This window comes from Eptesicus fuscus, chromosome 17 (genome assembly GCF_027574615.1).
Source record: "Eptesicus fuscus isolate TK198812 chromosome 17, DD_ASM_mEF_20220401, whole genome shotgun sequence".
Lineage (NCBI taxonomy): Eukaryota > Metazoa > Chordata > Mammalia > Chiroptera > Vespertilionidae > Eptesicus > Eptesicus fuscus.
Genome location: NC_072489.1, coordinates 4,327,644 through 4,353,623, shown reverse-complemented (window position 1 = coordinate 4,353,623; position 25,980 = coordinate 4,327,644). Strand labels below are relative to the sequence as shown.

General features: G+C 56.7%; 1 protein-coding gene across 1 annotated transcript in view; it reads right to left on the bottom strand.

Annotated features, from left to right (window-relative positions):
- WDFY4 (WDFY family member 4) overlaps positions 1 to 19,013 on the bottom strand; it is a 234,656-nt gene extending 215,643 nt beyond the window's left edge. The window contains exons 1-6 of the mRNA XM_054729209.1: positions 18,783 to 19,013; positions 9,987 to 10,101; positions 9,092 to 9,198; positions 7,103 to 7,237; positions 4,499 to 4,688; positions 1,195 to 1,384 (exon numbers count right to left, since the gene is read on the bottom strand). Coding sequence (XP_054585184.1) covers positions 1,195 to 1,384; positions 4,499 to 4,688; positions 7,103 to 7,237; positions 9,092 to 9,198; positions 9,987 to 10,101; positions 18,783 to 19,013 — 968 coding nt within the window. The remainder of the gene's footprint in view (positions 1 to 1,194; positions 1,385 to 4,498; positions 4,689 to 7,102; positions 7,238 to 9,091; positions 9,199 to 9,986; positions 10,102 to 18,782) is intronic.
- Positions 19,014 to 25,980: the final 6,967 nt, after the last annotated feature.

Sequence of the window (25,980 nt, the reverse complement as noted above, 5' to 3'; positions counted from 1 at the left end):
ACCCGCCCACAGCGCCCCGGAGTGCCATGACCCACGTAAGGCAGAATGGAAGCAGCGAGCTTCCCGGGCCTTCCTGCCTCTCCCTGGGACAGCTCCTTCCCTCCTGCCTCCCACAGGAAGTGGGGGTACCAGCCGCCATTTAACCAAAAATGTTCAGGGACTGCTGTGACATAGACCTTCCTGGTAGCGACAGCCAGTGGGTCAGGCTCAGCTAAGGTCAAAGGTGCCTCACCACAGGGACATCTGTCGCTTTGGAGGAAGGCCCTCTGGTTGTCCTTTAGTCACCTCCTTTGGGAGACTGCACTGCGGGCTTCACCCGCCCGACAGCAAGCCTGCCCCAGCGGAGTGCAGGAAGCACAGGGCGGCTGCGCCCGCAGCAGGAGGCCTCACACTCAGCAGAGCCGGGAGGCGTGAGGCCGCTTCCCTGCGACCAGTGGCGTCTGAAAGTCCACACCTTTGATTTCCACCTCTTGGCTTCTCCACTCCCTGGCCCCAACCGGAAGATGCCCTGCCCCTCAGAACAGAACAAGCCAGGTGAGCTCATCCTGACCCAGCGGAATAGTGTCTGCGTTTGGCTTCCCAGGGACTTAAGGGGCCAAGGATTTAAGGGGAGGAGGGGAGAAGCTCTAGGAGACAGAAGGAGGCAGCAGGGAGCGTTACCGAGCGTCCCATCAGCACCTGGAGCCCAAGCCTCCTGGGCTCTGGGGGGCAGGGTGCCATTCTTCCCCATCCCCACCCCACAAGCGGTGACTTTGCTGGGTATTGATCCATCAGCTTCTGCCGATCACATGTTGAGGACTGTGCATGGGGCACATTCCGGGCACTTCCTGCCCTTAAGCACATGGCAGCGCCCAGTACAGCAGTCCCCGAAAGCCCTGCAGCCCCGCCGCGTGGGCTCCCACAGCGTCCGCCGGGCGGGACGGCATGGAAGAGAGGGGCGCGTGCCACCAAAGGGACTTGGCACACTTATCACCACCAGCCACTGGTTCTCCAAGGGAGTGGCTCTGGCTCCCAAGCCCACTGCCATTGAATTACTTTTGCAATAAAACGCTCTCTGGCCATGCTCTACAGAGATGCGTATTTCAGACACTCTGGGAAGCCCCCGTATCTGTCTTTCTCCGAGGCACCCCGATGATTCTGAGGAGCGAGGTTTGGCGGAGTCTCCCCCCCCCCAGGCACAGCCGCTTAGCTTACCGGAGTAACACTTTGAGCAGCAGAGGGTAGCCCTCCCCATTCTCAAACTCCAGGAGCAGAGCCTGGGAGACGGGGTAGGAGTCCTTCACGAAGCCCAACACGAGGCCCACAGCCTCGCTCAGCTCGGGGGCGGGGAGCGAGTCCGCCAGCCGGGAGAGGTTCTGGAGGCAGAGCTTGACGCAGTCCGTGGCTGCGGGAGGAAAGGCACAGTGTGCTCAGAGCGAGGCTTTTCTGCCCGTCATGCCCTCCACCCCGCCCCGCCCTCCACCCCGCACCGCCCCTCCGGACTGCACATCAAGATGTGAACTAATCCAATGCATTTTTCTTTTGTTCTCAGATCAAGAAGAAGACTCCCCCTGGGATGTGCCATCCTGGGAGCTGGCTCTGCAGGGCAGACAGGGCTGAGACAGGCAGGAAGCCTCTCAGCCCTCTTCTCTCCGCCCCCCCCCCACCACCCCCGCCCCCCAGCTCCTGGGAGGGCTGGGTCGCTGGGTAAGAGACACCAAAGAAAGCAGCTCTGGAGGTGGGCACAAAGCAGCCAAGAGAAGTGAGGGGGGGCATGGGTGTGTGCGAAGAGAGGGGCCAGAAGAGGGTGGGTCTCAGCACTAGAGTCAGGGGTCAGAGCCCTGCTGCAGGACACATGGAGGTGGATAAGCAGGGCCACTGGTGGGGTCTGGCCATGCCGGTCAGGGGAGCCTAGGAAGACTTGCATTAGAAGAGAAGTATCCCTGGATTTGGATTTTGACTGATCATTGTTTTATGGCTCTTTCATGGAAAGAAGTCTCTTCCAAGTGCGAGAGTCAGGAGGAGTGCCAGAAAGTGGGGGAAAGCTGGAGAAAGTGAGGGAGATCTGAGGACGTGAGGGAGAGCTGAGGACGTGAGGGAGAGCTGAGGACGTGAGGGAGAGCTGAGGACGTGAGGGAGAGCTGAGGACGTGAGGGAGAGCTGAGAACGAGAGGGAGAGCTGGAGAAAGTGAGGGAGAGCTGAGGACAGTGGGGGAGAGCTGAGGACGTGAGGGAGAGCTGAGAACGAGAGGGAGAGCAGAGAACGTGAGGGAGAGCTGAGGACGTGAGGGAGAGCAGAGAACGTGAGGGAGAGCTGAGGACGTGAGGGAGAGCTGAGAACGAGAGGGAGAGCAGAGAACGTGAGGGAGAGCTGAGGACGTGAGGGAGAGCAGAGAACGTGAGGGAGAGCTGAGGACGTGAGGGAGAGCTGAGAACGTGAGGGAGAGCAGAGAACATGAGGGAGAGCTGAGGACGTGAGGGAGAGCTGAGAACGTGAGGGAGAGCAGAGAACATGAGGGAGAGCTGAGGACGTGAGGGAGAGCTGAGGACATGAGGGAGAGCTGAGGACGTGACGAGAGGCTGGAGAAAGTGAGGGAGAGCTGAGGACAGTGAGGGAGAGCTGAGGACAGTGAGGGAGAGCTGAGGACAGTGGGAGAGAGCTGAGGACGTGAGGGAGAGCTGAGGACATGAGGGAGAGCTGAGGACGTGAGGGAGAGCCGAGGACATGAGGGAGAGCTGGAGAAAGTGAGGGAGAGCTGAGGACAGTGGGGGAGAGCTGAGGACGTGAGGGAGAGCTGAGGACATGAGGGAGAGCTGAGAACGTGAGGGAGAGCTGAGGACGCGAGGGAGAGCTGAGGATGTGAGGGAGAGCTGAGGACATGAGGGAGAGCTGGAGAAAGTGAGGGAGAGCTGAGGACAGTGGGGGAGAGCTGGAGAAAGTCAGGGAGATCGCCTACCAAGAACCTGAGACAATGATAATGGTTGCTCAGTCCCTGGTTGCAAGTCCTGGGCTGCACCAGAGAGTCTGTATGTGGACGGCCACACCTAGAATTCAGGGCTCGGCATGTAGCGGCCAGCCCAGCTCTCCCTTGTCCACCTTCTCCTCAGCTTAGGCGCCCACAGAACCGGCCCATTCCTCACAGGGGTACAGGCTCCACCCAGTGACAGGCTCCACTGAGGCGGAACCTTTCTTTTCAGTTTGAGAATAACGACACAGTGAGGACCCTCCCACCAGTGTGTGCAGCCTTTTCTTGGGCAGTTCCAGCTCCAGCTCCAGCCTGTGAGTGGAGTCGGGGGTCTACAAAGCACCTCGGCCCAGCTCAGCCTGGACCATCACCGTGGACCCGGGCCTCACGGGAACCTTGCACCTGGAACTGGGCTGCCGTTTCCTGTGGGCACTGCCACAGTAGGAGGGTGGGCTTGCTGAGCTTGGACAGTTTGGGACAGTGGGCTTCTCATCGTTGATGTTTCTGTCTGTCTCTCCTCTGTCACAGGAGGCCCCAGAAAGAAGACCGACCACAGGGCACGTGATTGTGGACAGGCAGGTCATACTGGCAGGCTCTGACCTAGTCCCCAAAAGACACCATACCTTGGGGTCAGCCAAGGGATGGACGGCTGTGCTCCCAAGAGGCACTTCAGCTGGTGAGCTAAGGAAGTGCCGCAGAGCGGGTAGGGAGGCCAGCTCAGGGAGCCTTTGTCAACATGCCCCTCGGGTGAGCCTGGCAGAGCCTCCCTTCTAGCCAGCTACGGAGAGGAGGCCAACACCCCTCCCAAGACGTGAGCCATGGTGGCCCATGCTACCCAGTGTTCTCTGGGAGGAGGCAGGAGATGCTGAAGGACCAGCTACAACTGGTCCTGCTAATGGAGTTGGCGCCCTCAGCGCCCTGCCTTGCTCGCACCCGGTGGTGATGCTGTAGTGACGGCTGGGGAATCCACTGCGTGCCCTCACCGTCTAAGCACTTCAGATGTGTCACCCCACCAAAGCGTCACAATCCAGTGAGTCCCGTGGGCCTGTCATCCCATCTTACAGACAAAAAGGTGAGGCACCCAGGCGGTGAGTGCCCGAGGTCACTCCCCCGTGAGAGCAGAACCAGTGTGCATCCTTGCTGGCTACCCCAAAAAGCTGAGGCCCAGGGAGCGGCACCTCCAAGTTTAAATCTGATTCTCTTCTTGGAAACCCAGGAGCCTTGGCAAGTTCTTCAACTTACTAATCTGTTTCCCCATTGCAAGATGGCACGATCATTAACATTCATCTCCAAGAAACAGATCGGGCACAGTCTCTGTTTGACAGTATGTGAGCAGCGAGTGGACTCCCCTCCCCCCTCCTCCAATGCAGCATCCAAAGGAACAACAAAAGCACTTTCATGAATGGAACCAAGCAATACAGGGTCAGCTACTGGCCTAGCTGGGCATCCATGAAAACCTGTTTGCCCTTCTCATTGTTGGTCCCAGAAATCTATCCTGATGCTGCAAGAGCATGGCAGGGACTTGCTGTGGGCAGTGGGCCCCGGGGACCTACCCTGCAGGTACTGGATGACGCCGAGGTCCTGGGCCTGGGAGATGGCCCTCAGCACGCAGAAGGTGGGCTCCTTCCAGAAGCAGCAGCTGTGCTCCCGGAGGCAGGTGGTGGCAATCAGCAGCGCCTGGAGCTCATTCCCTGCGAGGAGGCCCTCCAGCCCCTGAGACTCGCTGCAGATGTTGAGCAACATCTGCGAGAAAGAAGGAGGAAGACCAGGGAGACCGATTAGAGCCTCCGTGCTCAGTGGGCTTGCTCCTACTTTTGCAGAGCACTGGGGGTGCGTGCCAGCACGGAGATGGCTCTGTATGTTGTCGGCCTCTGCCCAGACCAGCATGGTCACCAGCGCCACCAGCGAAGGGTGAGGGCTCGGGCTGTCTGCACTCTTCCCGCTGTAACGGCAGTACTTACTCTTTCCGAGTCAGAATAACGAAGAAGTGTTGGACTTGGATGGGTGACTTTTTATATAGAAACGCAAGGAAAATGGCATCGACCATCCAAGTTCAGGATTAACAGGGCCCTGCGCTACTTGAAAAGCAAGGTGCAGCCTGGCCAGTGTGGCTCAGTGGCTGAGTGTTGACCCAGGAGGTCAAGGTTCAATTCCTAGCCAGGTTACATGTCTGGGTTGCAGGATTGATCCTGGGTTGTAGGGGTCATGCAGGAGGAAGGCGATCAATGATCCTCTCTCATCATTGATGCTTCTATCTGTCTCTCCCTCTACCTTCCTCTCTGAAATCAATGAAAATATATTTAAATAATAATAAAATAAAAAGCAAGATGTATCCTGAACCCCTGGTTAGCATTCATGCCCTACTTCTCCACACAGCCATGCACATTGTCCTGTAACCTCCAACCTGGGGCCCTTGTCCCACCAACCCAGTCTCCTTGGACTTGGGGCACTGCCTATGCACATGGGGAGAGTCACAGTGGGCAGCGCCTGCAGGGACTTGCCTTGCCTCCTCTCTCAGGCTCTTGCTGGTCTAACAGGACCTGCTCCCAGTTCAGCAGGTACAGAAGCTCCTGCCACTGAATGCAGGCCCTCGGCACAGGGATGGAGGCCGGCGGACACTCAGGACTGGCTATAGATCCTGCACGTGGGTGTGGCTGCAGCCCTTGGCTCAGATGACCATCTGCTGCTTGCCCCCCCGCCTCCCCATCACAGCTCCACCCCAACCGCCCACTCTGGGCCAATGCCATTCCCGCAGAGCAGCCTCCTCTCTGCTCCTGTCAGCCAGTTCCCGGGCCTCACTCCCCAGCCCTGCCTTTGCCCCGGCCTTTTCCTGCAGAGCACCAAAGGCAGTGGGCATGCTGGCTTCTTCACGCGACTGTCCCCCACTCGCTTCCACGCCCTCCTGGCCCTCTCTGAGGGGACTGTGCCAGCTCAGGGATCCGTCGTCTGGCACAGAGCCGCACCGGGAGGAACTTCATACGTTTTGTGGAATGAAATGAGGACAACCCTGATGAACGCAGGTGTGGCCTAGCGCTGGGGTGCGCATTCTGAGCATCCGCGGACAACGCTGTGAAGACAGGGCCGCGCTCCCTCCCTGAAGGGCATGTGGAAGCCACAGGATAAAGACGTGTCCACATGCCCAGCACTGTGTCCGGCCACATGTGGGATATGGTTACATCCAGGCGAATGGGCCTGCGTTCCCAGGGTTTCCCGCGGGCAGTGTGCGGATAAGCCGCGGACTGATGATGCCTCTGGCAGCGACGCCTCTGGCTTGAGGACGAGTCTGAGATGGGTCCATCTGAATGCAGGTGCTCAATGGGCAGCTGCACTTGGAAATCCCCAAACGGGCTAGCTCCTGCTCTGGGAGACACTGCCCAGGCCCCGGACACACAGCCGTGCGTGAGAACAGCCCTGCTCCCCCCTCACCAGGGCAGAGGGGCAGCGGTGTTTCCGTGGAGGGTGGTCCCAGAAGAGGAGAGCAGGACTTGTCGGTGGGGGGCAGGGGACTGAGGGGAGCATTATGTGGGAAGTTGCTGCTGGCTGTCAGGCCAATGACAAGAGGAAATCGCACGTGCTATTCAGTGGCCTGAGATGGCTTGTGGGAGGAGGGGGAAGGGGGCATCGCGGGTGGTGAGGAGCCATCTGAGCATGAACTGGGGAGCCAGATTCCCAGGGCCCCACCCGCCCCTGAGCTCATGTTTCCTGTGTTTGTACAGAGCTAGGCACACAGCACTGCACGCATCCCGGGACGGAGGAGGTGGCAGATGAGAGGCCAAGGCACAGGGCCATGGCAACTGCCGAGAGCACATTGGCTAGTTAGTTATGCAAGTGCAGTTAGCAAGTGCATCTCAGAGGGGAAGTGGCAGCGACAGAAGGTTCCAGATGCAGGCAAGGGCCAGCAGGACCCAGGAACGCAGACTGGAGAAGGAGGTGGTGGGCCAAGTGGAGAAGGCACGCACGTTTCTGGGAAAGAACAAGGGGACTAGGGAGGGATACAGAGGCACAAGAGGAAAATCCGCCCCCCGATGCCTAGGCATCTCACGTTTGCAGGACGTGGGGCGGGGGGTGAGCTGGGCCTCGAGCAGAGCAGGTGAGAGTGGCGCCCAGAGGCAGAGCGCGGCCCCAGCCCAGAGGGGCTCAGCCAGCCTCTCACTCACCTGCACAAACATCCTCTGAACTTGAACATCATCTTCCGAATGCTGGTCCTCTTCCAGAGGAAAGACGAAGAAGAGGTACAGACACTGCAGGAGCAGGGCTGGGAGCCCCGACTCGGCAACTCTGCCCAGCGCCTCCTGCAAGGGACCAGCAAGGCCGTGACCGGGGCCGCCACTGCCCCAGGCCGGGCCACGCTGTCGGCCTGCGTGGTGTCGTCGTGGGAGGAGGGTGAGTCACCTCCTCTCTCTGGGCGACACATCCTCCAGTGAGAATGGGGACAGGCATAGGCCCACCTGGGGGACTGAAGATTAGGGGAAAGTGGACGCCGTGTGCTCAGTAGATGGCACATCTTTCCTAAGGTGGATAGTAAGAGGGAGGGAGGGAGGAGGGAGGGAGGGAGGGAGAGAGGGAGGGAGGGGCTGGAGCAGAGCTGGCGGCGGGCTCCCCTCATGTGGACACTGGGACTCAGTCAGGAGGGCGTGGCTGATACCAAGTGCACACAACTGAGTGAAGGGCCGACAGGGCCCTTGATCCCCCCGTCAGAGCCAACCTCACGATGGCCCACCGGGAAGCCCAGTCCCCAAGCTGCGGACAGAGGAGAGGACCTGGACGCTGGCAGGGACCAGCCTGTGTGTGCAGCGCCCAGGCCCTTTTCCACGCGCCCACCTGCAGCTCCGCTGGATCACTGTGGCTGCCATCTCAGTGTGCGCACCCGTGCGTGTGTGTGTGTGTGTGTGTGTGTGTGTGTGCGCGTGTGTGTGTGTGTGTGCACACGTGGGGTTCATCTAAAGCATGCTGTCCACACAGTTAGGAAAACCGAAAGCATGAGCATGAACTGGGGAGCCAGATTCCCAGGGCCCCACCCGCCAGGAGTATCATGCGGTGCCGGGCGCCCTGCCCTAAAGGCTCCTGGGGCAGGCAAGGCCCGCCTCCCTGGACGCCTGGCTCTGCAGGGGCCCCTCAGGCAGCTCTCCCCGCCCCTGCTCCACGGGCTCCCCACGGCAGCTGCTCACTCTCTCGGCTCCGGGTCTGGCTGCTCCAGCGGAAAGCCATCTTCAGGTCGGTGTTACTGCTCAGATGAAAGCAGCCCTTCCCGGGAGCGGAGGCCGGCTCCATGCTGCGGCCGCCTGGCCACCGGGCCCGCAGGGCTCCCGCTCCCACGGGGAAAGCCAGGCGGCCCTCCCTGGCTAACGCTGCGGCCTGCTGCTCGCACCACACACTGCCGCTAAGGCTCCTGTGTCACCCGGACTGAGGGCAGCAGCAGCCGCGCTCTGCTCCCCTGCGGTCCCCGGTGCCGTGTGCTAGACCCCCCACAGTGGGCCCTCCGGCAGCCGCTCGCCAGGGCGTCTCGGGCCTGCCCTGCCAGGGGCCTCAGGCCACTTCTGCTGATGGCCAAGCTGCCAGGACACCAGCCTCAGCAGACCACTCGGGGAGGAGGAGCAGGCCCCTCTTCACAGTGGGAGGACGTGGCCGTGGCCGTGGGCACCGCCAGGTCGGGTGCGGGTGGGCAGGGAAGGCGGAGGCCTCCTTCACGCACTGCCTCTGGGTGAGCACGCATGGCCAGCGCCTACAGCGTGCTCCTTCCCTCTGAGATTCACAGCAGGCAGAACCGAGCAGTGGCTCAGAGCACAGCCCTGGGTCCGACAGGCTGCAGCCACACACACCACAGCGGACTCGGTGCCGGGACGCCACCCTGCACACAGGGACACCAGCCCTTTTCAATCTGAGGCGCTACTGTCCCCAACCCTCAAATCAGCCGCACCCGTCACAGCGAGAGCCGCATGTGCTCAGGGTCACGGCGGTCAATGCCAGGGCAGGATTCAGACCAGAATCCCAGAATCTCAGAAGCCGTCCCTACGCCAGAGGGGAGCCCGGGCGGAGAAAGGAGAAGCGGCTTCCTGGGAAGAAAGGCGCTGGGAGACACGCCCTGCCCTGAGCCGAGGCCTCCCGCCCGGTGGTGAGGAGGCCAGGCCACGGCTCCCGGCACTTACCGAGTCCGTCCCCGAGAGCACGAAGGCGGACTTCAGGAGCAGGTAGCCGTCCTGGTGTGCGTCCCGCTTCCAGCGCAGCAGCTGCCCGGCGGCCGCCCGCGCTTGCTCTGACAGCGGAGAAGAGGAAGTGTCAGCGGGAGATGCAGGGACCTGCTCACCAGTTTGCCCTCCACTTGTCTCCCCCGCCCCCCAGGCCATGAGATCTGCCTTTGCACCTTTAGGGGACTTCTGCTTGCTGCCCTCCCCACAGGCCACCTGACCTGTACCCACTCTCACACTCTGCCAGGTCCCTCTCCTTGGAAGCCAGCCTTTAGCATGCATCTTCCCTGTTCAACAGCCATCAATGGCCCCCACTGCCAAGTAATAGGAACAAGTTCCTCCCGATAGACTTCCCACAGCCCAGTCTCCACCCCATCACAGCCCCTCTGTCACAGGGGCTCCTGTGTCTGCACCAGGCTCAGGCCACCCTGCCCGGAGCTCCCTCCACAGTCCGCGGATGGCCTCCGGCTCCATGCCTGGTGACTGCGAGTCAGGGACCCACAGCAAAACACATGCTCTGACCCGGGGTCTTGTCTGGATCAAGCTCTCCACTGAACACTCAGGTGCCTTCTGTCCCAGCACTTCCTCCCAGAGCCCCCACCGTGTGTGTGTGTGTGTGTGTGTGTGTGTGTGTGTGTGTGTGTCCCTCCCAGGAGCAGCAGTTCCCCACATCCCCTTCCCTGCTCTGCTAGCCTTTCTCTTGTTCCCAAGGGACTCGGTGGCAGAGCTAGGCCTGGGCCCATGGTCTCTTTGGAAGGCACTTCGCTGGCTAACTAGAAAGCAGAAGGACAGAGCAGGGCGGGGAGGTCTCCAGAGCGTGCTGCTCCCACAGGGCCCAGAGCCGCTCTGCACTCACCCGCAGGCTTTCCCACCAGCACCTTCTGGATCTCCTGGGCGAGCTGGCTGGACACCTCCCCGGCCAGCCCGTGCAGACTGGGAAAGCAGATGATCCCCACGGAGCGTTCCCAGGCCTGAATGCACACAACAGCTTGGTCAGAGACGTCACAGCTACAGAGCAAGGCCCAAGCGTCACCTCCCTCTCTCCCTGCCACCCCTCACCAAAGGCTCAACGCTTCCCCGGTGCATCCAAAGGCTACTGCCCCGTCTTCCCGCTCCCACTAACTACATCCTGCCCTCATGCCTGCGAATCCCCAGCTCTCTCCTGGGCTCCAAACCACGAACTCGCACTCCTTAAGCCGCAGACATGCATCACTGAATGCAGGGCCTCGAACCCGCAGCATCTCCTCTCCCAGAGGGGCCTGGCCAGTCATCCAGCTGCCATCTTGGGAACCCCAAGTGAGTCTCTAGGCCCCCTCTCCCTCGCCTTCCTCACCCCATCAGGTACTGTGTCCCACTGATGCTCCTCTTTTCGGAATTTCCCCTGGTTTCCCTAGTTATCTAGGTTGGCTCTTCCACCCCGTATTTGCCCTTCCAGCTGTGTAGTCACAGGCCCAGTTCACCAGTCCTGGGAGGAGGAGACTCCCCAGGGCACAGTCAGAGAGGAGGACTAGTCCTGGGAGGAGGAGACTCCCCAGGGCACAGTCAGAGAGGAGGACTAGTCCTGGGAGGAGGAGACTCCCCAGGGCACAGTCAGAGAGGAGGACTAGTCCTGGGAGGAGGAGACTCCCCAGGGCACATACAGAGAGGAGGGACTAGTCCTGGGAGGAGGAGACTCCCCAGGGCACAGTCAGAGAGGAGGCTAGTCCTAAGCCAGGACTTGAGTTCAGGAATTCCCTACGCCTGGTGCTCACCAGGAAGGTAGGGTGCTGTGGTCATTCCTGGTCACTAGTGGCCGCTATAACATGCAGTGTGCTGGACTCCCATTCACTGTACTCATTCACTAGCCATAGAAGTTATATTCCTGCCCAAAGCCCTGACCGGGTTTTTTAAACTGAGATCCTCCTTCTACTGAAGCTAAATAGGCATCAAATTCCGAAGAGAAGTCATTTCAATGTGTTTCCTTGCAACAGATACTATAGTTGTTAAAAAGCAAAAACCTTCACAAATCCTCTCTATATTTAAAGATACTATATACAAAATGAGGAGGCAAGCCACAGATTGGTAGGAAATATTTGCAATGCATAGAACTGACAAAGCAATAATATCCAGACTGCTACAAATTTATCAGATAAAGGCAGCCTGCTTAAAAAAAAACACAGAAAAAAAAAAAAACAGGCCAATGAAACAGGTCACTAATAAAAGATAAAATAAATGGCAAATTACTGATAATTGGGGAAATGCAAATAAAAGCCACAATGAGATATATCACACTTTTTAAGTTGGTAAAAGTGGGAAGCCTGGCAGTGTGTGGGTGAAGGTGAGGGGCACGTGGCCCTGCTCTGCTGGGGGAGCGGTGCGGAGGAACCGCTCTGAAGAAGCAGCTGACCAGCCGAGAAAGTTAACCCTTTGCACTCGCTTGCTTTTTTCTCGATTCCTTTATTCTAATGCTAACCGTGTGGAGTCACACTCGACATCTGAGTGCAAAAGGTTATAGGGGCGCACGTCCTCCATCCCAGCCCTCCCCTCCCAGGTGTGTCCCCTGCGGAAAGGCTGGCACCTGTGCACGTGGAGGCGCGGACAGGAGGTATGGCTGCAGCATTACTCGTGATCGTGAAAAACGTAATGCTCACCAGCAGGAGCAGGGATGAATAATTGATGGCATATTTACTAGTACATAAGCGCACCACACAGCACTGAAAATAGTGCAGTGTCAGTGCGGGTAAGCCCCACAACGAGAATGTGGATGCAGAAAGCCCGTTGCGGAAGCGTGTTAGGAGGTGGGCATATCCAGGATATGCATGTATCCCGTGACCAGCAGGCAGGGCTTCCACGGGAGGAGGGCGGGTGAGTGGGCACCTGGCGCGTGCACAGCGGCTTTAGTCTATCTGAAATGTGCGATTCACTTTAGGTTGGGCAGTGAGTACCTGAGTATTTATTTTGTTTTAAAAAAAAGCTTTGCATCTGAAAATGGTTTTTTATTTTCTGCCCTAAATCAGAGTTGCCTCTTTCCTCTGTAAATAAAAATAATTCCATCAGAACAGTGCTAAGACTATAAAAATGCTGGATAAATGCCAAGCACTGCTGCACAGAGTAGACTTTCAACAAATATTGGATGAGGGAGCACATGGTTATGAAACCCACAATCTGCAGAGTGATGGCCAAATGCATTGTGTGCTGGTCTTGAGCAGACGCTGGCCCAAACACTTAGCTGCGTTGTTTCCACGAACCCTCACAACAGCCCTCTGAGGACGGCATTATTATTGCTCCCACTTTACAGAAACCGGAGCTGCGCCCGAGGAAGCCTGAGCACCAGCGGAGCCGCAGCGCGAGGAGCGGGCTCACCTCACGCATCCTAAGTGGCATCCTAAGAAACATGTGGCTCCCACCTGGGGACCCATAGCGCTCGGAAACTTTAGTCCCTAAAAGGAAAAGTCAGTCCTTTGGCTGGGAACTTCCGTGGTAAGATCATTTTCCTCCTCAGGAAGGAGAATTCTGTCTTCCTAGCGGCTAGGACCTAGCCAGCCCTGCCCCTCCTCCCTGCGCTGGCAAACCCCTCTAAGACCACTTGCGGGCAATTGACTCGGAGCATCAGAGCGTCTCGGAGCAGTGGGACTCCAGGCAGTGCTGCAATAAAGCAAATTGGGCCCCAGCGAGCTGAACAGTAATTGTACCCTCAGCCAGATCCCCGGGCCCCACTGCTTCCTGGGACTCAGGGGGCACTTCTGGGAGCCGCCTTGACTCGTTCAGGCCACTGGGGTGCTGTTCCGCGGAGGCAGTCACTTACTGAAGGATACCCTGGAGACCCCAAAGAGTTAAGGCAGCTTCCGAAGGACCTAATTTTTTTTTCTCAAACTGGGACTTGCATGCTGGGAGAATATTGCTCAATATTTTAAAAACCTTCCATTTGCTCACATTATCTAAGCTGCACCACCATGTCTCGTGGAAGGAAGAGGGAGGACACGAGGCTGCCCGGTGGAAAACAAGGAAGGACAAGCGCTGCCGAGGAGATGGGAGACCCCGCTCCGGAATGCAGGCAGCCTGTGGGTTCCTGTCACCACTGCTTCCGCCTCACGCCTGGGCGGTCTGTCTTTATGGCTCAAAACACTTTAAAGACCTGACATGAGTGCCCCTGCTAGTGCGTCGGTTACTCTCTCCTTTGTGAGTAAAAAAAGTGATGCACTAACATTTTGTCAGCACAACCAAAATGCCGTTTTCCCAAATTGGGAATAAATCATGCCACAGGCCCCGCTCTGAGGGGGTAGACTCAGGATGGACAGGGAGGGGTGCTGACCCTCACCATGCTCTCTGGACACCACACTTGGAAATAATCGTTGGTCATCCTTGTTATTACACTTAATGTTACTTACCTCTCATCCATGGGCAGTTGAGTCAATGCTTGGTTTCCACAAGAATGACTAACCACACTTATTGGCATGGACTCAGCACCCCTGGCCAGGCAGGTAGCCTCAGAACATGTGCCTGCGTATGTGCACATGTGTGCGCACACACATACACACATGCACATGCACACACATTCTCCCTTCCAAGTACAATCAGTCCACACTAGGAAATGAATACATTCATCCTCACGTTGCCCACTGTTCTGCTCATCTATCTCACAAACCACCCCAGAATTGAGTGGCTTAAATAACAGCAATCATATATTTGGGTCAAGGGCCTGTAATTTGGGCAGAGCTCGGCAGCCAGTGATTCCTAGCCTCAGTCAGCTGGGGCAGCTGACAGGGGCGGAGGGACCCTCTTCCAAGATGGGGCACTCACAGGGCTGACGAGGTAGTGCTGCCTGTGGGCAGTGAGTGCGGCTGTAAGACCAGGGGCTTTGGGTCCCCTCCACGTAGGTTTGTATGTGGGGCTGCTTGGTCTTCCTCACAACATGGCAGCAGGGTTCTAAAAATGAATATTCCAAGTGACGGAAGAAGCTACAAGTCTCTTGGGGTCTGGAAATGTTACTTCTGCCTCATTCCATTAGCCACGCCATCACAAACCCACGTGGAGTCACAGGCAGGGACACTGTGCTGCCTCTCAAAGGCAGCCGTGTGAGCTCATCTGCAGCACTCACATCCACAGACTCCTTTCATTTTCTCCATGTTGTTCCAGCCCCTGTTGTCTGTCCCAGGCAGGGAGGAATTTTACACTGATTGCTGGGCATTCCCTAGCTCACCGCCTGCTCTCTCTCCAAGCATGTATTCTAAGAACTGTCTCCCACAATTGCATCTACAGCTCTAGCTGTAGTATGGCTATTAGTATGGAATATCTCTGTGCACCGTGAGGGCCTGCAGTGGTTCCCTTTGCCTCAGAGAAAACTCGACTGAAAGCCAGCAGGACCTGCCCATACTGGCCAGGGGAATGCCTTCTCCTCTGGGTCAGCAGTCCAGATGGGAAAGGCTCCTGAAGAACAAAGCCCAAGGCTCTTGGCAGGAAAAGAAGGGCAGTCCGGTTCACCCTTCCTGAGAGCACTGCTTGGCCCACTGAGAAGGCGCTGGCTCTGTGCTGTTTCCTGTGTGAAGCAACAAACCTCCTCCGAGTCTGCACCTGGAGGCAGCCACCCTCCTCCCATCTGCACCTGGAGGCAGCCACGCTCCTCCCATCTGCACCTGGAGGCAGCCACCTTCCTCCGAGTCTGCACCTGGAGGCAGCCACCCTTCTCCCATCTGCACTTGGAGGCAGCCACCTTCCTCCGAGTCTGCACCTGGAGGCAGCCACCCTCCTCCCATCTGCACCTGGAGGCAGCCACCCTCCTCCCATCTGCACCTGGAGGCAGCCACCCTCCTCCCATCTGCACCTGGAGGCAGCCACTTGGAGGCGGCCACCCTCCGAGTCTGCACTTGGAGGCGGCCACCCTCCTCCCATCTGCACCTGGAGGCAGCCACCCTCACATCCTATGTGGAGGGATAGCATCTTCTTGTACCCAAAGGGAGCGGAGGCACTAGCCACGCAGACACCTGTCCAGTGGACCAGGGGGAGGAAAGAACAGGTGTGCTCTGCTCTGCTCGGCTCCACAGCACGGTCTGAGGGAGCCCAGTGGCTCACGACACAGGCCTGCGCAGACTGGTCAGGCTACGTGCTGCTCTCCGCTAACAACCGGTTGACCTTGGCCACATTATATAACATCTCTAACCCTCTCCTTGCTCGTTTATAAAGTGGGATACAAATGGCACTCACTTCCCAGGGTTAGTGTGAGGGCTTGTAAACACTGAGCAAACGCCTGGCTGAGTTAGAGCTGGGTGAGTATTGCTAGCTGCAGCCCTGGCTGAGGCCTCCTCCATGACCTCCCACAGGGAGTGATGGGCCCGGTGGAGGAGCCTCAGCACTCACTGAAAACTTGGAGACTGACTTCTCCCCTCGGGGCAGCTCCCTGCTGGGGCTGCAGTGCCCTGAGTCTCCACCTGGCAATTCCTTTTTGCCAGGACAGCAGCCAAACGCTGAGTAGGTTCATTCTTTAACATACTGAGTTGTTCTTAACTCTAGCGATGAGACACTGGGACTAAATTTAATGTGTGACCAACCATGTTTGTACCTGCCTAACAGCTCATGCAGATGTACATGTAAACAATGGCAGGGGTGGGGGGACGAGTGTCCTTGCTGTGGGTTTGGAGGCGTCAGATATGAGAGAAAGCTAGAGCTAAAGGGAAGTTATTTGGGGAGAAGATGCCACAGAAGCTCCTCTGGGGAGTTATTTGGGGAGTCGGCTCTGCAAGGCACCAGCTGTCAAATCTCAGGACTTACCAGGTCCAGGCAAGTGGTGCCCCCTGAGGTGAGGCAGACGTGACCTTCACCATGACCTTCACCAAAGCCCTGCCTGCACATGGACCACCCCTTCTGTGATGGGTCTGATAGAGTCTGGCCCAGTGTGATAAGATTCCATTACCCAGGGACATAACCCTTTCTGAGTAGGGGCGACAATTCAAAAATTTCTTGTGTTCATTGTGTTAGAACAAAGAGTATTCCAGATCATCTTAATTTTCCTTGGGCCCAAAATGAAAAAAAGCCAGGTATAGAGAATTGCGACCCACGAAACAAAGTATTCCAGGACTCTCTTAAACCTGCTCAGGAGTCTCTGAGCCCATTTGGGCCATGGTTTCCATGACAACCAATACATGCATAAGGCTTTGAGGTCAGCGGCCACATTCCACAGGACATGGCATAACTTTAAGTCCTGATAGTTCTAAGGTCTTCATAGACAACCCTGAAGAACACTGTCCTGTGGATATAAAACCCAGATGAGAGAGGTTACAAGCCTGAACACAAGGACCTGTGTTCCAGCGGCTGTTTTCTGTCTGCATCTGCAGCTCAGCTTTTACCTGCGCTACACCTGAACACCTCCTCCATTCCCCGCTTCCTTCCACCACCAGCTTTTCATTAGGAGCCTGAGGGCCCTGGCCCTGGCTCTGGCTTTAGTCAGCACTTAACGGAAATAACATGTTTGTAGACATGTGGACTTAACAAAAGAATGTCGATGTTTAGAGATGATGAAAAGCCTGTAATATCCTGCTTCTCCAGGGTTCCCAGAGGTGGACTCCAGGGACCCTGAGCACGGCAGGTGTCCATGGTTTGGGGAATCATGGTGACAAGGCCTCAGACTGCATGTGGGAGTTAGTGCCCTGGAAGCTGGTGGGAAGGTCATCAGGATGGTGTCTGCTTCCGTGTGCCCTGGACTTCGCCATCATCATCTCATCCACTCTCAGTCTCCCAGCAAAGTGCTACTCATTACACTTTACAGATGAGAAGCTGAGGGTCAGGAATATTTCGTAACTTTCTCTTTGGTCGAATGCATGGGCCGTGATGCCTGCAACTACCAGGACAAGGTTTGGGAAACAGGGACCAATATCAAGGTTCACTTATAGTAGGAACTGTGTGCTGCCCATGGGGTCCAAGCTCAGAGGCCTATAGAGCCCGGTGACATAAGTGAGGAAGGCGCACTGGGTGACAGATGTTAGGGCGCGGGCACTGGGGTGAACTGAGGGAACAAGGCCTTCTGTCTAAGAGGGGTGCCCCTAACCATCTCCATGCAGCTGTTGGTTTTACAGCTCCAGGTTTTCCAGAGAAACTGGAAATCTGATTTTCAGGTGAAAGCTTTCTACTTTGAAAATAATGGCCAGTAATTCATTTTCAATCCCTACAAGCCCAATAAAGCACATTCTGGGTGTGACTCAGTTTCCTCTGCTTTGGATGAAGTCTCCACAAGGGAAAAACTCTGTCTCCTTTATTCTCATAGCCCAGGCGCTGGGAAAGAGTCTAGATGCTTCATACACTTTTGTACAACAAATGAAGGAATACTCAAAGCAGCGATCCAGAGGGCAAGCGAGTGCCAAGCCCTGGCTCTCAGACTCAGAGCACTCTCATCAGAGCCGGGCTGCCGGGCTGGGGGGAAAGACACAGCACGCAGACGAGCCCGCACACAGACGAGGACTGTCACTCAGGGCGGGGTGCGTGCGCACGGTGCTCCTTTCAGAAGGCAACGCTGATCTGAAAACTGGGTGAGACTGAGCTGTCTCCCAAACACTGGGGCTGTCAGGGCAGGGAGGCTAGAACTAAAACCTGAGCCATCTCCTAGCCCAGTCCTTCTTTCCAGTACATTCCCAGCATCCCAGTTATCCAACCTGTGGAGTGGGATGAATGGGGTATACAAGTCCCAATCGGGGAGGAAAACAATGAGTAAATGAACACGTTTCTTGGTATGTGTGGTGTGTGTCTTTTACCAAGAGCATGCCTGAGTGTTCAATGCCTAAGTCATCTTTGGAAATCCTTAAATATTTCTGGTTAATAAGTTAGATGAAACATTAGCGAAGGGGTTTTCAATAAAAAATGCCTACGCCCCATCTGTCTCAGTCTATTTTCAGCGTGAAAGGTAGCCCATATTCTCTGCTCTTTAACTAGAGGTGTATTTTTTAATAATAACTCAAAATCAATAGTCAAACAAAAACTAAGTCCTCATAAAAGATGCATTTCCAACGGTACAATAGTCTTCAGTAGAGTCCACATGAGGCAGATCTCATCTCCGGGAGCTCTGTTCCGAGACAAGGCAAAGCCTTGTGCCTGTGCCGCTACCAGCTGCCACTGCCACCAGCTGCCACCACCAGCTGCCACTGCCACCAGCTGCCACCACCAGCTGCCACTGCCACCAGCTGCCACGAGCCAGAGCGCCGGCCCAGTGGACTCGCCCGGCGCCTGTGGCTGTGGGAGGGAGCACTGCTGCGTGCTCCCACAGACTGCACCTCTGTTTGCACGGTTGGCACGATCTGGTGTTCTGGCACTTGAGGCCCTGGTGCTGGCATGACTGGTGTTTGAAATGATCAGCCATCCCGTGACTCCTGTCTCCAGACACAGACTCCTTTTCCAGCTCCCAGAGGAGCCGGTCTCTTCTCTGGCTTCGCGTGGGGACTGCGGCTGAACAATACAGCCCTTCAGCTAAGGGGCTAACAGCACTCCAGAGTCATCTGTTCACCCTGCCCAGCCCTCCCCAGCCTGGAGATGAGCCTCGCTTGACTCGTTATTGAATAGCACAGCCTTCTCCTCTAAGCAGCCAGAGACCACTCTGATGATATGAAAACCAACCAACTTCAGCTTCCAGTCATTCCACAAGTACCCCCAGAGCGCTGTGTGGTGACGCAGCGTCAAAAATAACAGTACTGACCTTTAGGAACAGTGGGAGAAGGCGCAGCAGGCTCTCCTGACGGTCAGCCGGGCTCCTATGAGCCAACTGCTGATATTCCAGAAACTTCCTCTCTACCGTCTCCCAGAGAGCCGTGGGGCCCGGGGACTGCACTCCGGCGGGGGAGTCAGACTGAGCAGCATCAGGCTGGCCAGCTTTGGGACCTGGATCCTCAGCTCCGTCTTCAGCCTTTGGAACACCTTCTGCCTCCATGCCTCAGCAAACTGCTCTGGATTCAGAACAAAAACAAAGATGAGAAGTCCCGTTACAGCACTTCCTGATGCAGCTGGCGGTGGGACAGGGCCTGCGCCGTTCACTCCAGTTCCGACTGAAGCTGGTTCCTCTAAGAATCTGAAACCGGCTAAAATAGGAAGGCATTTCAAAAAGAGATTCCGACGTGACCCACAGAGATTGACAGCCTCGTATGGGCCGGGCTTCTTGCACAGATTCGCAGGAGGTGGTACTCTGATTTCCTCTGTGTGGTAAGGAAACGACGGGGCCAGAGGCATACAGGCAGCTGGATGTGGAGCCGAGATGCAAACTCGAACACCAAAGCCTGTTCTCTGTGACCTGGTGCTGCTCCTCTTTCAAAAGACGGAGCTGATGGAAGAGACGTGTGTAAATGATCTCACCAGAATTTGTGGGAGCAAGTGATTCCATGTCTTCAGTTATAACTTCCTCCCACCCCACGTGTCTAAAGGAAACAGCTTCTTCATTCTCAGCATTATTTGGTTCGCACTCATATTTTTAGAGGACTTTGTCCTCGAAACGACTTCTTGAGCCCCCACCCTAACTGGAAAGTGCTCCCCTCTTAGTGTGAACAGGAGCGAGCTGTGCACGCTGGAGACCTCGGGGCAGGAGGCACAGGGCAACATCCTCCGCAGTCAAACCAGCCCGACTGACCCGCAGAGAGTGACGCGGAGAAGGTGCCTTTTTGTCTGTGTCCTGACTTTTCAGTTGCCATGACTGGCTCAGCACAGAAAGGTTTGCTTGCTGTGCGTTGGTCGAGTGTAGGAAGCTCCCAGACTGTCCAGGCTCCCTGCAAGGAGCCCTCCCCCCAACCAGCATCACCAGGCAGAGTCTCGGGAGCCTGGCCAGCAAACAGCAACCTCTGCTCACGGGGCGGGGGCCCGGGTGACACCACATTGGGGTCACCAGCGTTTTGCTCTGGGCTACAGCCGCGGAGGAGGCCTCGTGCTTTATTTTTATTTTGCAGGCGGGCATGGCAGTTAACTCAGGATCACGTGGCCAGACTAACCATCGCCTCTTTGGAACGTTCTCATTCTTTATGTACAAAACTCCATTCGTCCCTGGCTCTTCTATCACACATACCTACTAGTCAAACTTCACTTTCAGAAATCATTTCCTTTTTACAAAGCCATGTAAGTACAATATCAAACACTGGGAAGGAACAAAATATTGGGAAGAATATCCAGGTTGGCCATACCCAAAAAAAATGGCTGCTGATAGTCCTGCTTCTATGACTATATAGCTTACTAAGAACACACTCCTAATACTGCTGAGGCAAACATGTTTTATTAACACCTGTGCTTTTGTTTGTGGGTTGTCTGGGGGCTGGTGGGGGGGTTATTTGTTTCCTGTTCTGGATTGATCCTTTGAGACAGGTTAGGAGTGGGGACCCCTCACACTCCTCAGCCCCTGCACAGCCTCTTCCCTGACCCCTGACCGGGGCCAGTCTCCTCTCTGGCTTTGTTAGTTTATTCATTTATTCCTTGGCCCTCCATTCGCGCGCCCACTCCCTTCTTCCCCACCCTGCCTGCCTACGTGACGCAGGGTCCTTATGAAGCCTGCAGGGGAGGCTCCTGGATGCACACATCTCAGTTCCCCGAATGGCCTGCGTCTCCTCTGCAGGTCACTGTGGCACTCAGCGCTGTCTTCAGGCCTAGCCATGGGGCGCTGTGTTTGTCAACCTCATTCCCTCTAGCTGCTGCCCATGTTACAAAGTGGGCATCACGTGCCTATTTGACTTGCCGCTCTGCAGTGACGATGGCTAGATTACCCTCAACTTCCCGTCCCGCACCGCTCCTGCCCCTCAGCCCCATGCAGGCCCTCCGGGGCCGCACGTGGCTGGCTCTGGCTATGACCACGGAGCAGGATACTTAGTCAGGGTCTGTACCTGCTCAGTTCAACTACGTGCCAGCAGCTAAGATCCTCCAGGAAGCTGGCAGCAGACCACACGCCCACAGAGCAGGCAAAGGCCCTCTGCCATCTCACCGCACCCTGCTTAGCACTGCCCGGCTTTCTAACGTTGGCCAGCCTGAATGCAGTAAGCGGCCCCTTGCTGTCACTTTAATTTGCATTTCTCTAACCTGCTGATGAGTCTGAGCATCTTTACATGCCTGTTAGCCTTTTGGATTTGCTCCTCTACAAACTGACTTTTCATTTTCCCTTGCCTGTCTTTTTCTCATTTTGCAAGAGTTATTCTAGAAATGTGTTTCTTGTTTGTTTTAAGAATCACAAATATCTCCTCTCAATCCATTTTTAATGTGTTTTATTGATTTTAGAGAGAAGGGAAGGGAGAAGATAGAGAGAAATATCGAGAGAGAAACATCATTGAATGGCTGCCTCCGGCACGCCCCCTATTGGGGATCAAGCCCTCAAACTGGGGATCGAATCAGTGACCTGTTGATTCATGGGTCGGTGCTCAACCACTGAGCCACGCTGGCTGGGCCTCGCAATCCGTTTTTAATAAATTTGTTCATAATTTCCTTTTGTCACTAAAACATCGCATGAATATTTTATGCTGCTGAGGGTCTTCACTATTGATCGTTAGCCTAACTAACTCTGTACACTTGCACAGGCCAGTGGTTCCCGTTACTCACCACCACCAACAACACGAGCGGCGGCTTTGCGTTGATGCCTGTCACATATCCGTGAGTAAATAACAGGTTATAGCACATTCCTGCGCTCCTGAGAGAAAGCAGCTGGACCTACAGACAGATAACTTTTTCTGGCTCTTGACACATTTCCAAACAGTGTCTCCCAAAACACTTACTCGATGCACAGTCCTACCAAGCGTGTACAGAGCTCACACAGCCTCAGTGCATGTTACTCTCGCTGGTCCATGGTGAAAACAAAGCGTCTGTTGTTTCTCACTGCGGATCCTGTGCAAGCCGGAGCAGCTGAGCGTGTTTCTGCCCGTCTGCGCTCGGGCGCCGTCAGGCCTCCCTGCGTGGCTCTCTGCAGCCGACTCCGCGTGACTCGGGAGCTCCTGGAGGAGAGCTCACCCCAATTCCGCCCCCCATGGCTTCATTTGCCCCTGAGAGCCACACAGATATCCCCTCAATGTCAGCTCAGAGAGGGAACACCATGAGCCTTTCTCAGCGGTTGGCAGTGTAGATGCTCAATAAAATGCTATCGAATAAATAAATGAATAAACCTATGTGCTGATGGCACCCAAAGCTCTCTCTCTATGGCCTAGACCCCCTTCTAAACAAGTGCTTTTTCTCATTCCAAGATTTCTTTTTGGATTTCCTCCAGACTCTGAAAGTCACTGTCCCAATCAAACTGCCACCCCCTCACCCACAGAGCCAGCCCCGAGTCAGGCGGGGACATCCAACGCGCAGGATGGCTGCTAGGGCCACGCTGAGTGTTGTCTCTGGCACAGAAAAGCCACTCGTGGCCACACCTGCCGCTGCCACCAACTGGCCATTCAATGAACCGAGTCTGAGGCCGCGCCAACACGCCACGTTTTTGGGATGAGCAGGTGGAGGACAAGGTGAGCATCCGGTCAGGATGCGAAAATAGGGTCCTGGGGCCGCAGCTGGACATGCAGGGGAAACACGGGCAGCCCGGTCTCCTCTGAAGCAGAAGCCTTGTTGATAAAGTGAGAAGACCGACTCGTGTTCCCTGAGTAGACAGAGATCTTCGAGAAACAAGTTTCTAACAAGTGGAGGTCTGCGGAGTCCACGGAGAAGCCGTCCTAAAGGAGGGCTAGGGAGAGGCTCTCAGCACTGCGGGAAGAATGGCAGAAACCCCCTCGCTCCCTCCGCCGTCACAGGCACCCTCAGTCAGCGCCAGCACCTCTTATCCCGGTGAAAAGGGGCCAGTTGGGGGCAGGTCCCGGGGAGGCCAGGGCAGGAATTAGGGTGAGGCAGGTGACGCACCCACCCCAGGAACAAAATTTAAGGGACATTACAAAAATCTCAGTGGCCAAGTTAGTATCTTAATGAAATATTTTTTTAAATCAAAGTTAAGGCCAAACATGCACAATGAACAAAATATCAAAATGTTAGATGCCCCCTCCAGGCCTAGACTTCTGCAGATTCCACTTTAGTACACGGCGCAGGGGCCTCGAGAACAAATGTGACCAAGCGATGCGACGCAGCCCTGCCTCAGTGTCCTGTCTGTACACGGGACAGTAAGAGGCCCCTGGAGGGGCCAGGCCCATTGAGTCTATGCCTAGCCGTGTCATTGTCAGGGTTGAGGGAAGGGCACCTCCTTGGTGCTGGCCTTTACACGTGCGGCTTCACTGAACCTTCCTGCCATCCAGCGGCGGCATGGTGTGGGCTTCGCCCGCGTGGGGCTGAGGCCTGGACAGAGGGCTGGCCTCCCCGGGAGCCCCTGCCAGTCAGCGCTGAGGAAGAGCCCACCGCAGTCGGCCCGCACGTGGCGTTTGCTGCCGAGAGCATCGCCCGAGAGGCACCCGGACGCTGAGCTCCAACCAGGGCCCTGCCAGGGCCCCAGGCCGAGGGAGGCTTCTGGGAGGAGAGTTCGGGGAGGTGGAGGGAAAGGCAGCCTTGGCAGGACTGAGCACTGGAGGCTGCGCGGTCCCAGGACTTCAGGCAAAGACAAAGCCCTCCTCTCTGCCAGCAGCTGTTTCCCAGCGAGGGTCAGGCGGAGGCCGAACCCCTGCATCCCCGCAGCCTGCACAGCGTGCCAGGCCCTGCCCATGCACGCAGCCCCGAGGCAGAGCCGCGGCCTCGATGGCAGGCACACCTGGCCGCTGTGAGGCCTTGACCAAGTGACTTCCCTCTGAACAAGATTTCTCCTCCTCAAATCAGCCCTGGGCAGCTCAGCAGCCCCCTGCCTCCGCAGGACAATCTGACAGAGGCGTGACAGTGAGTCAGGGCAGAGGGGCAAGGGGCCCCGAGTGGGCTGAGAGCCGTGGGCGGCACACGGTGAGGGGCACAGGGTCTGTGCGTTGTGGGCAGGGCACCAGCAGGGGGTTTCCTATGACCTCAGCGACACCAGGGCTGGGAGTGGCCATGTGGGCCAGAGCCCTCCGGTGTCACAGCCCGTCCTTGGCCCAGCCCACGCCAATCCCGCCCGCACAGATCTGCAGCATCACTGCGCTCTGCTTGGGACGGTTCAGAGCGCCCAGGGCACCCCGCTCGCAGCCGCCCGCTGCAGGGTGGCATCTGGAGCCTGAGGAAAGAGTAAGATGCTGATGTTTGGGCGCAAAACCAACATTCCTGACTCTCATCCTGGCTTTCTGTGGAGCTCAGAGGGGGACCCCACCCCGAGTGGGGCCTCTGTACCAGAGGACACAGGACAGAGTGCAGCTTCCTGTTTCCCTTTCGCTCCCCTCCAGTTCCTCTCTGCACAGCCGCAGAGCCGCACGTGCTCCTGCGTCAGCAGGGACAGCCTGGGCCAGGCGCTCAGAAGAAATAACAGCCCTCCAGTTCCAACACGACGTGCAGGGCGGCTGGGCCTTCCTTCCCTCTTCCCACCATTGGTAGGAGAGCCCGTTAATAGGAGAGCCTGCAAGCTCAAAGCAAATTGGAAAGGAGTTGGGGAAAGGCAGTCACTTACTGAAGGATACCCTGGAGACCCCAAAGACAAAAGCTGTGGACACACGGAGGGTTTGCTCACAGCCACCCCCAAAGCCCATGCCCTGAGGCCCAGCAGCTCTCACAGGGAGACCCCGGTAAGCCCGCCCTGAGGCAGCGCACCCCAGCAGCATGTCCTTACACAGACACGCTCAGTCCGTGTGGGCACGATGCACAGCCACACCATACCTTGCTGGTGGAGGCGCAGGCACTCGGGAAGACAGTGGGCCGTATCTGAGAAAGCTAAACATGTAAACTTAAACAATTCTGCTCTTAGGTATATCTGCTTTACAGGCATGAAAACGTATGCTCCTGTAAAACCTAAACAGGAATGCTTACAGTAGGTCCATTCATAGCCTGGAAACAACGCAAACATCCCTGAGGGGAGAGAGGGATGCATCTTCGAAGTAGGAAGCACTGCTGACCCCCAGCACCCTGCGTGGATCTCAAGGCCGCAGGACAGTGACGGAGCCAGCCTCAATGGCCACATACTGTCTGTGTCTGTTTATAGGATGCCCTGGAGAAGGCAAAATTATAGGGACAAAAGCATAGATGAGTGGTTGCAGGGACCGGGGCGAGGAGGATGGCTACACGAGGGTGGAAGGGAACTTCTTATATAATAAAAGGCTAATATGCAAATAGAATGAACCGTGAAACAACCAAATAACTCGTCGCTATGATGTGTGCTGACCACCAGGGGGCACGCGTGGAACATGACGGGCATCGGCAGCAGGTGACAGAGTGGAGAACACTGCGGGCATCAGCTGCGGCAGGATGGTGGAGGAGATGAGTGGGGGCACCAGACCAGGTTGGGGCACTGGTCGCTGTCATTGGGGCAAAACTCTAGTGGTTACTGAAAAGTCTTTGCTCCCATGCATTGCAGTCCCGCCCGGCACTCGCACCCGCTGCCAGCATCAGAGCCACTGCTCACACCCACTGCTGGCGCCCTGCGCTGGCCCTGATCACTTGGCACCGTCAGCAGGTGTAAGCGGTGGCTGCCAACCCCGATCACCCCTGAGGGTTTCTCCACCTCCCCCTGCTCCTGAGGGGCAATCAGGGCAGCAACCGCCACTTGCACCCACTGCTCGCACTGGGCCCAATCGCTCTGCACTGTCAGCAGGCGCGAGTGGGGCTGCGCATGGGAGCAGTGGCAGTAGGAGCAGGGCTGCTGGCAGACAGGGGACCATGGGCCATGGTGGGAGGGGCTAGGCAGGGGTGCATAGGATGGGCTGAGACCCGCCCCTGTGCCCACTGTAGCCTTGTGGCCAACAGTTCTTTCAAGGTGCACGAATTCATGCACTGGGCCCCTAGTTTCTATATAAAAACCCAGGTGCTGCAGCGGAGAGAGAATCACAGGGGAGCCAGGGGTAGAGGCATCGGTTCCTTCA